Here is an 11,240-nt window from a genome sequence, read left to right as displayed (position 1 = left end):
TCTTGGCAGCAGCTAGTCAGTTTTTAGCAACTCCCAAACCATCCTTCAGCAAAACACAATTCCTGTTAAAACTCTGCATCGTGGCATTGTCATTATTTTATCCTGTGCTATAGATCTGCTTATTCCTTTGCTTTTCTTTTGTCATTTAGATAATCTGAAAACTCATAATTTATGCTTTGCTGAAGTAGAAAAGAGGCAAATATTTTCCACTGTAATGAACACTGCTTCGTAAATCAGCAACTTTATCCCTATTTAGTTTATTATAAATTCATGAGGCTTTGAGAAACACTTACATTTTTCAAAGTTGGGCTTATAGTTTGTAACTGAAGGGATGCAAAAATAAAACAGTCTGAGGTGCTAATTCACCAATATATAGACTGGGAAAGAAGCATCTGGCTTGCGCCTGCGCCCGCACCCCCCCTCCTTGTTTTATGCTTCCTTTCTTTGTTGATTTTTTTTTAATTCTGCTATTGCCAATTCTGCCATTGGGATAGTCTCTCTCTCTCTCTCTCTCTCTCTCTCTCTCTCTCTCTCTCTCTCTCTCTCTCTCTCTCTCTCGGTGTGTGTTTCTAAGGGGAGTTAAAATGGAATGGCAGTTCTGTAAGTGTGTGTTTCTAAGGGGAGGTAAAATGGAATGGCAGTTCTGTAAGTGCTGGATCCAGTTCCCCCCCAGATTTTCCTTTCATTCCAAATCAGATTTCTTACATATTTTAATCACAATCTCTGAAATAATACCAAGCAAACCAGAAGCACAGCTACAGTAGGGTTGGGTTTGTATCTGGACCCTAAGATTACCAGAGCCATTGGCTGAAGAAAAATATCACTGTGGGATCCTTTTCAAAAACTACATTCTTGGTACGCATATAGGCCTGCCAGAGGTTGAAAGAATGGCAAAGGTGGATGACCAGAAGCTTCTCATTTAACCCTTTTTCTAGAATGGCTATAACTCAGAGTCTTGTGCTGCCTCAAGAGCTTCTGTCTCCCTGCCTTTGTGATTGTCTGACAATATGGGGTAAAAATAACCAGCCTGCATCGGCAGAGAGATAAAAGTTTGCCTTTTGTGTCTCTATGGGCAGTAGGATAGCAGCACCAATTGAGCTGTGTGGATATGACACATGGGAATTTCTGACATATCTCTCCCTATCCTGACCTTGACAGGCACAATAAAACGGGGCCTCACAGCATACACACACAGAGTCACTCAGCCCCATAGCCCAGGTTGGTAATAAAAAGCATGTCTGTGTTGCACGTCTGTCCTAAAACCCTGCTTTCCTTAGTGCATTTTTTTTACAAAAAGGGAAGTAGAGGAACATGAACTATTATTGGGAAGACAAACTTAGGAGGAATAATATGGTTAAAGGGGCTATGAAAAGAATGTACACTTATGGTGTGGAAAGTCATGGGTAGCAGCATGTGTAACTGAAATTGTGATTGTTTCAGTATGAATGTGTGGATATGTAGATATCTATTGCTATAGCAAGGCTTAGTAACAACAACAGTAGTTGGGGCTTATAAAATGAGTGGTATTAATAATCTTGTTGCAGTTACCATTTATCTTAATGTTTCTGGAGTGATGGTGGTGATATAACAGATGCATAGGTTTTCATAATATCTTGTACAGTTACTTGCCACTGTGGTAAGCTATCACACAGGATGCTAACACAGTCAAATTCCTTTGAGGTGTAAGCTGGCAGAGACATGAAATGAAGATAACTTACAGCCTATTGGTGGGGTGCTCATTAAATATAAACTGACCATTTAGTAATTTTTCCTGAGATGTTGATTGTCTTTCAAATAAACCTAAAGTAGTTGGATCTTGTCTGATTTTTGATATTATACATTGGGCACACATTCTTGACTATTTAGTATAATCTAGCTATGCTTTCTGATTTTATATAGTTAAAAAGCACATGGAGTAATGATAAGAATTCAAAAAGAAAAAAATATCTGTATTATATAATTAAAATTAGCACATATATGTAGCTAGATTTATGATTTAGAATACAACATGATGCAATGTATAAATATTAGAACACAATTTTAATTTATAGAACACATACATTTGCATGTATGCTTTCATATCATCTAGTAATTAAAAGATTGGTGATCCATTACAGGACATACTAATGTGGTTTGACTGTGTTATTGACTGAAATGTACATTGCTTTTGTTTTTTGCTTTGTCTTTTTATACTTTAGGGTATTTGGCTGGTCTGTTTGCTGCTGACTAGGCTTTATCCTTCCAATAGTCAACATGAGTAGGTTAGACAAGGAAGAGTTTGGGGAGGCTGCTGAGTACCTCCGGAAAAGTTATGAGGAGATGATGAAGTATCAGACTATGGCATTTGATGGTAAGACCACCTTTTTTTTGCATGGAAAGGGCTTCAATCCCATGATCCATTTCTATTATTGCTTCCTGTGTAGAGGAATTCTGCACCTTTTTTATCCATTTAAAATGTTGAAGCTTATTATGGCCTCAGAGACTAAGACAGCTAGATTAACAGTTAAACAATTCTGCTTCTTCTTTAGTCATTTTGGTTGTAATAGAGAGTGCAGTAAATTATTGTAGCTCCATCTTTATGTTATGTTGATGATCTGTCTGTTGCCATGTTATAATTATGTGAATTGTGAAGTGTCTAGTTTAACATTTACTTGTTTAAATTATATTTTGGAAAACATTCATTTAAGATGGTTTATAAACAGGTTTATAATTGCCACTGATGAGTTCAAATTTATAATCAACTGTTCAAAAATATGTACCTGTGATTTGCATTTATCACAGCAATTACAGAACAACAGAAATGTATATATTAAGCAAGTGCACAAGGTATGAAATGGAATTTCTTGCTTCCTAAACTATTGAAAATATTCCATGAAAATGGGAATCATATAATCAAAGGGTTGGAGCCTTCAAGTTCAATTTGTATGCATGGTACAGGAATCCAAATAAAGCATCCTGGACAGATGGCTGTTTAGCCTTAATATATATTACTAAGGAAGTTGTTAGCCATCCAACGTATAACAATTTATAGCAGGGATGGATACCAGATTCTTTATATACACCTTTCTATCCTATTATTATCATATGAACGATGAAATGGCAGTTACCTCATTGCCATTGCCACTGCAATGATCTGGTGATCTGGTTTATATTACAGTAAATAACAAGAGTTATACATAATAAAAGGAGGAAAATCATTCTACTGTTCATCCCAAAATACATTTCTATTTGACTAAGTTCTTAAAAGAAAAGATATAATATACATTTTTTTTTAAAAAAAGAAATGATTAAATATTTCTGAATAAATTCTAGGAAAGCCTGTTATCTTTTGGCATCTCTTGTAGCTGTGATTAGTAATTGCCCGAATGGACTATTTTAGAAATTCTATATTGCAAAATTCCCTATAATCATATATACAGCCTATTTAAGTTCCATTGAAGAAAATAGGACTGATGCAATCTAAATATGTTCAGCATTGCAATCAGTGCCTGTCCATTTTTTAGTCTCCTTATCCAAGCAAATGCATGTTTGCTTTTTGCCAAACATGGAACATGACCTTCAAGATGTTGCTGATGGATGAGAAATGCAGAAAGATCATGCTTTTAGTTGTCTTAAAAGACATTTTCCTCTTGACTAGATTCCAGCATTGCTCACCACTGACTTCATTTTACCCAATCTTCATTATTTAGCCAAATCTTCATTTTTTGCAACTTTTTTTTTTAAAAAAACTAATATAATATACCAGTATATTTGAGTAGGCAATGATTAATCAAAAATGTTGTAATCAAAATTTTGCAACAAATTTTAATTTCCAAAGTTTTTAAATCTATTTTTTAAATTCTAGACCTGGAATTATAATATTAATAACAGAAAAATCAATACCACAATTAATAGGAATTAATTAAACATAAATAAATATTCAACTCACAGCATTTCCCCCTTCAGTAACAGAAGAATTAAAGGAACAAGAATAATGTTAAGCAAAATATTTCTAGATCTTGTCGTGTAAGTAAAATAATTATGTAAGGCATCTGCATTATCTGCATCTTATATCTATTTATACACCTTTGTTAAATTGTTTTTGTTCTTTTCGTCTCTTTTGCTGTTCATAAAGGAAAGAAAAGGGCCTGGATTCCAGATGAGAAGGAGGCTTATATTGAAATTGAAATTAAAGAATCCTCTGGTGGCAAAGTCACAGTGGAAACCAAAGATAAAAAGGTAAAAAAAAATCAACATACCAAATATTAGCCAACTGAAAAGAAAAGTTACATTTCTTAAGATTGTGCAGAGGAGAGGAAAAAAGGAGAATGCATCTAAGCATGGCATACAGTCTAAAATTATGATTTTGCTGATTATGAATTTGTATAAAAAGGATGCAGTGGAAAAAGTATCCTTTGCTATTTGATGTCATTACATCAGGAATGTAAAGTTACAATTGAATAGATCAAAGTGCATTTGAGAATGTTTCTCCTGTATAGCACTGTTCTTCCAAATATTAAAAATAAGGTTAAGCTTTTCCTGTTCAGCCATAAGGCATGGTGTTCATCTCTGTTTCTTGGCTGAGGGAGCCAACGTTGTCCGGAGACATTTTCCACGTTCATGTGGCCAGCATGGCTATATGCCAAAGGCACATGGAACACTGTTACGTTCTCACTGAAGTGGTACCTTTTAATCTACTCACATTTGCATGCTGCTGAACTGCTAGATGGGCAGAAGCTGGAGCAAAGAACAGGAGTTCATCCTGTTACATGGCACTCGGGTCTCGAGCCTGAGCTGTCAGCTTCCAGCTGATAAGCTCACTGTCTTTAACCACTGAGCCATTGCACCCATCTATACATGTATACGTTTAAAAAGAATTCCTATATGAAAAGGTGTTAAAAGGATGAAATTGAAACTCCCTCATTTTAACAATAATAGCAAAATTATAGAGGCCTGCTATGTTGTATTTTTCACCCATCTGCTACAATGAATTTGATTTATCTATCTAATGTCAAGAAAGGCTAGAAAAACAATATGCTATGTTTTCAGTTCTGTTAGGTTTGTCAAATTATACTGTTATTACTCAATCAATCATCTCCATTGCGATGTTCCCCCACTGGGGCCCCAAGCTGACTGGCAAAGCCATATCAAAAAGATAGGAGGGTTGGGGCAAACCTCACATCAGGGGGCAAGATATTCCAGATAAAGGATATATTAGAAAAAGCAATTATATTTTCTAAATTTACTTTTTAACATCAAAATGCCTGTATAAAATTATGTTATATTTTGTTCTGTATAATTACTGCTATTACTTAGACTAAGAATATTATTAATTGAACATTTTCCATTTTTTCTTTTTAAAGCAATGTTATGCAAGTTTCATTATTTCTATATTTATTTAATAATTAAAAGAGCTTCTCAAATGGATAAGCAAGCAAAATAATGATAATGTATGACTAGTTCTCCTCTGTTATAGCAGAGCTATATAAAAATATAGGGCCTAAGCTTTGCCTTACAATTACCTTCTGAACTTCTGCTCTTACTTTGGTGTTTTAGTTGTTTGAAATTAAATCTCACTCAAGAAGAAAGATTGAGAGTCATAATTAAACAACTGTTAACTCCAGGCTTGTAGCATGTTTAAGGAAGAAACAATTATAAGTGGTATGAAATTTAATTGATGGAATAAATTAATGTGTTAAACAGATAGAAGAAAAAAAAGAGTTCTGAAGTAAAATGTGTCTTTCAGATGAGAGGTGATGTGGACCACATACAGATGTTCTTCACGTATGAGACTAAATGGGGGAAATGCTTTTTTAGAATGTTTGATATTTTAATTTCAATAATTACCTGCCTTATATATTTTATATGAACACGAAATGATACTCTGAAATAACTACCTGCCTTATGTATTTTCTGTTCTGAAATGTGAGGCACGTGCAGCAGTGCCTTCTTTGTTGATCTTAATGATTGTCCAAGATTCCAGGTCTATAAGAGGGAAGGTCATTGAGCAGAGATCTTGGGGGTTTAGATGTCAAGTGTAAAAGCTGGATCCTCTTAATTTTAAGATAAACTTACAAATCTGTTTGGTGGTGGAAGCTTTCTAGGATTTCAGAGGGTGTTTTCACAGCCCTTTCTGGAGATGCCAGGGATTTAGCTGGAGACCTATATGCAAAGCTGATAAGCTCCCAAGCAACAATGAAATGTTCTTCTAATGTGTTAGTTTCTAGTGTCTTAATAAGTCATCCAGATCAAAGAACAGTACATTATCCATTTATTTAAAAGCAAGTAAATAAATATAAGATGTATAAACCTCTCCCCCTAGCTATGTGCATCTGAGTTCCTATATTTTTAACTACTAGACATTGCTGCCTTGTTAAGCTACTACTGACAAGACTGTTTTCTTTTCATAAGAGCAGCAACATTTCTTAAATACAATTCATTCTAATCAAGCACAGATGTGTAATACGATAGTTATTCTAGTTCTTGAACTTTTAGATTTATATACTTCAGCTGTTTATCTAAATAACACCAAACCTTCCTGTTTGAAACTTGGCAGAATATTATTTTGTTTAGGTTATATTTATCCACACAAACCCACAATGGTGGCAGCCACATTATACCATGAGAGCAACTGCAGTGTAATTCAGGAGCCATGGCAAGATTTGACTACTCAGTTCTTAAAACTCTGATCCTGAAAGTCAATGGGAGTTACTCCCATGTAAACTGATATAGGATTGGGTTACTAGTGGGTACCTCATCAGTTACTGCAACCAACACTCTGCTTTCAAATATTTCTAGTGTAAGCATTGAGGGATGTAAAATTAATATAAAACAATTCTTTGAGTGGAACTAACTTCATAAGAAGGTAAGCTTCCTGTAACAAGAGGGCTGAAATATTGACTTGGAAAAGATTCAGTGGCTAAAGCTGTTCTCTTTCATGAAATACAGCTTTCAGTAGTTATTCATATTGGAATAATAATAATAATAATAATAATAATAATAATAATAATAAAGTTGGAAGGTACCTTGGAGGTCATCTAGTCCAATCCCCTGCTCAGGCAGGAAACTCTATTCCATTTCAGACAAATGGCTGTCCAGTCTCTTCTTAAAAACTTCCAGTGTTGGACCATTCACCGCTTCTGGAGGCAGGTTGTTCCACTGGTTAATTGTTCTAACTGTCAGGAAGTTTCTCTTTAGTTCTAGGTTGCTTCTCTCTTGTCCTGCCTTCAGGCACTTTGGAAAATAGCTTGACTCCCTCTTCTTTGTGGCAACCCCTGAGATATTGAAACACTGCTATCATGTCTCCCCCCCTCCCGTCTTTCTCTTCATTAAACTAGACATACCCAATTCCAGCAACCGTTCCTTGTAAGTTTTAGCCTCCAGTCCCCTAATCATCCAGCTAAGATGCTGGAAATAACATGGAGGCTGCTGAGGAAAGAAGGTTTCTGTTTATTGATGAGCAGAACCAACAACAGTATGTAGTTCTTGGGACAGCTGATAAAATGGAGTTGAGAGTGGGTGGGTTTTTATACCTTCTGATTGAGATGCTCCAGGGGGTTGTGCAATGTAGTGAGCTTTGTGTCAATGATGGTGGGTTAATCCTATTGGGTCCTGTCCCATCCTTAGAATTTGGGTGGGGGAATGTAAATTCTTAATCCTACCAGCTGTGAAGGCTGAAGATGTACTGTTTATGAATATATTGGCCCAGTCTTTCTGAATATCCATTCAAAATCTTCTAAGGACTGGATTTTTTGCTCGAGGCTTTTTTCCTATAGCAGGAAGACTGGGACTCCTTTCTGCCTTTGTTAAGATTTTTCTCCTTTAGGAGAAATATTCTACCCTGCCTCATTTTTAAATATTAAGAATAAATAATATTTTAATCTGGGGATGGGGGCCTTCCTCCAATAGTCTATCTGCATTTCTTTCTAGAATCAAGAAATTCTTACAGTGCATGTATTTCTAAATACATAGCCTACTTCACACTATTTTGTGTAATTATGAGTCTTCAATTGTATATGCATTCTGGAAAACATTTTTGTTAATTTATGTATGTTTCACTTAAATCTCAATTTATCTGGATATCTGGGAATCTTGGACAGTGTTCAGCAGCAGCAGATATGAATCTGGTATCCACAGCTGGACCTAAGGAAACTTAGAATGATCCAAGCACTATCACAACACAAGCCCTCCTCTTTTTCTAGATGGATTGTCACAAGGGCCAGAATTAAACCACTACACTATGGTGTAGAGTCTGCTTTAATCTGCTCCATGAACAAATGTCAGCTGGATTTCTGATATCCATAAGTTTCACCACTTTGTTGATTGTAATACCATATCATATCAATATGATATTTTGATATTTGAACACTGAGATTCCATAATATTTACAATGAGAAATGTTTGGCCAATAAAGAATTCTATTCTGTTCTGTTCTGCTCTTTCTTTATCTAATTTGCTGTTATATTTTCTAACTAGCTTGATTTCTGCTCTTGTTTAATAACAAACATGTTCTGGTAGTTATTAAAATTTAGGCTGTTAGTACTATGTAAGAAACATTTGTGAATTGCTCTTCAGTTAAAAGTTTCCAAGGTAGTCTATGGTACCTAATAAAAACCACAATAGGAATAGTAAAGACAATCGTAATAAGAGATAAATAAATCAAAATGTTATCATAATGAATAGGTTTGTGGATTATAGCCTATGTCATCAATTAATAGTCTAATTGTCATGTAATTATGTGATTTAACAGTTGCATGCTAAATACTTAAGGATTTTCTTTGAGCTTATGGATCAGTATCTAAACAAGAAAGGTTCTTATACTTTCATCAAACTGTTTGATTCCTCTAGACTATTGTGGTTAAAGAAGATGATGTTCAATCTATGAATCCTCCAAAATTTGACATGATTGAAGATATGGCTATGTTAACTCATCTCAATGAGGCTTCAGTCCTGCATAACCTGAAACGGCGTTACTCCAAATGGATGATCTATGTAAGTTAAAAGGATAAACACTGTTGATTATTCTGTATTGCATCCTGTGTGTGAAACAAGCTTTAGATTATTCATTCTTTTTCTCTACCAAATAGTAAGAATGTGTGTTATAAACTCCCAACTGCTAACTTTCATTTCATTAGAAATATTTATTTTTTAAATATTAAATATTTAAATCCTATATGAATTTGAAATATGGTACTAGAATTGAAGCATTTTACATTACTTGTTCTTCTTTAAATTACAATAGGGGCAGAAAATAATTTAATGTTGGTTCTGAGTTTTATGGGGCTCTTGAGCAACTTTCTATCTTTGGATATTTTCCCAGAAAGGACCAACCTTTTCCTTGTTGCTGTCACTGCTACCCCTTCATTTTTGTACCCTCTTTAAGCAAAGGAGGTAATAGAAATAATATATAGTATTTTCTCATTTGTTATTGTTTATTTGAAGAAACATATGAAATGAACTAGGAGATGGAACAGAGAGAATAAAAATCTCTTGAGAGTTGGAAATGTGCCCTCTACTAGAGTGTGAGCCTTGTGGTTGATTAATGAACTGTACTATTGGTGTCAGCCTGGTTTACTTTTCTCATAGCTATGCTGTTTCTTTTTTCTCAGACCTATTCAGGCTTGTTCTGTGTCACCATAAATCCATATAAATGGCTTCCAGTCTATACAGCTCCTGTTGTAGCAGCTTATAAGGGCAAGCGGAGGTCTGAGGTCCCGCCCCACATCTACTCCATTGCAGACAATGCCTACAATGACATGCTGCGCAGTAAGTGTCTAATCTAATTTTTACAAAGTATTGTGGGAAAGGAACTGAACACCTATTCTTCATACTTCCCAGTTGGAGTCAATATAAAGGGAATTGCAATACCAATAACATATAGAGAGGTGTGAATTTTACACAATTGTTTCTCAGCTTTTAATGCTTTTTAATATTGCCGGAGTTGTTCATCTCTTCATATATACCTAGCAGATCTACTTATCTTAAAATAAATATTCAGAAAGAAGAGACAATTGTTTTTAGAGATAGCACAGACTTGCATAATAATTTATCTAAAGCAAAAACATGCAGCAGAATTCAGCAATTACTTCTCTGATTTAAGAAAATCTGCATTATTTGCCAATGTGAAACTAGCTGTTGAATTTTTGGGTTCCCTGTATCAGAACCTATACTATTGACAAGTTTAGTACAGGTAGTCCTTGATTTACAGAAGTTCATTTAGTGACCATTCAAATTTACAATGGCATTGAAAAAAATGACTAATGGCCATTTTTCACACTTAGGACCATAGCAGCATCCCCATGGTAATATGATCAATATTCAGATGCTTGGCAACTGACTCACATTTATGATGGTTGCAATGTCCTGAGGTCATGTGATCAACTTTTGCAACCTTCTGACAAGAAAATTCAATGGGGAAACCAGATTCACTTAACAACCGTGTTACTAACTTAAGAATTGCAGTGATTCACTTAAGTGTGGCAACAAAGATCGTAAAATGTGGTAAAATTCACTTAACAAAGACTCACTTTACAGCAGAAATTTTGGGCTCTGTTGTGGTCATAGGTCGAGGACTATCTGTATAGGAGTGGAATAAGTTATGTATCATTCCAGTTTCAATTCTCTACCCAAATGTTCTGAAGAGACTGTATACCATTTCAGAATCTATTGAAGGATTGGTGGATAGTGACATACAGCTGTAATAGAAACATTAAACCAGAATGCTTCTCTTCGATATGCTGTAGACATATTTATGTTTTGAGTATCCATTGTTAATTAAAATTTAACATAAATACTCCCATATAGATTCAGCTTTATGAATATAATATGCTGTCATATATCAAAAAGAATCCTTTGAAACAAGCTCAGCGCATGAGCAAACCTATTTATTTTACTTAAAAAGTATACATTTTTCTGTTTCCTTCTTCCAAGAAGTTTCTAACTTGTCTATCTAGCCTACAGCACTTGGATTTCCCAGAGATCTCTCACCCTAGACTTAGCTGGTTCCAACCTTGCTTTTATTTTTTTAATCACTTATGTTAGGTATAGCACCTGATACAAATGTTCAGTACATATCTCTCCCTCTCCCTCTCCCCCCGCCCCCCCCCCCGTTGAAATCTTCATCTTAATTTCTATGGTGAACACAAAAAGTCTCCATAAGGACAGTTTTTTACGAGTCCATCTGAATAGCTATTGAAATATGACCATACAAATGAGTTTATTATGAATCTAACCTCAGATTCATAGCTGGAATCAGTAAGTTA

At 35.0% G+C, this 11,240-nt stretch overlaps 1 protein-coding gene across 2 annotated transcripts in view; it reads left to right on the top strand.

Annotated features, from left to right (window-relative positions):
- Window positions 1-1,166: 1,166 nt before the first annotated feature.
- Window positions 1,167-11,240, top strand: part of MYH7B (myosin heavy chain 7B) — a 46,338-nt gene continuing 36,264 nt past the window's right edge. The window contains exons 1-5 of one of the 2 annotated variants that reach the window (XM_039319062.1): window positions 1,167-1,218; window positions 2,199-2,350; window positions 4,115-4,218; window positions 8,827-8,970; window positions 9,588-9,744. In XM_039319062.1, coding sequence (XP_039174996.1) covers window positions 2,254-2,350; window positions 4,115-4,218; window positions 8,827-8,970; window positions 9,588-9,744 — 502 coding nt within the window. In that variant the 5' untranslated portion in view covers window positions 1,167-1,218; window positions 2,199-2,253. Of the gene's footprint in view, window positions 1,219-2,198; window positions 2,351-4,114; window positions 4,219-8,826; window positions 8,971-9,587; window positions 9,745-11,240 lie in introns of those variants that run through there. The other variant, XM_039319064.1, reaches the window with a different exon arrangement.

Source organism: Crotalus tigris, unplaced genomic scaffold (genome assembly GCF_016545835.1).
Source record: "Crotalus tigris isolate CLP2741 ecotype Arizona unplaced genomic scaffold, ASM1654583v1 scf7180000022411.5474196:2289641, whole genome shotgun sequence".
NCBI classification, from domain to species: domain Eukaryota; kingdom Metazoa; phylum Chordata; class Lepidosauria; order Squamata; family Viperidae; genus Crotalus; species Crotalus tigris.
This window is presented reverse-complemented; position numbering and strand designations above follow the sequence as displayed.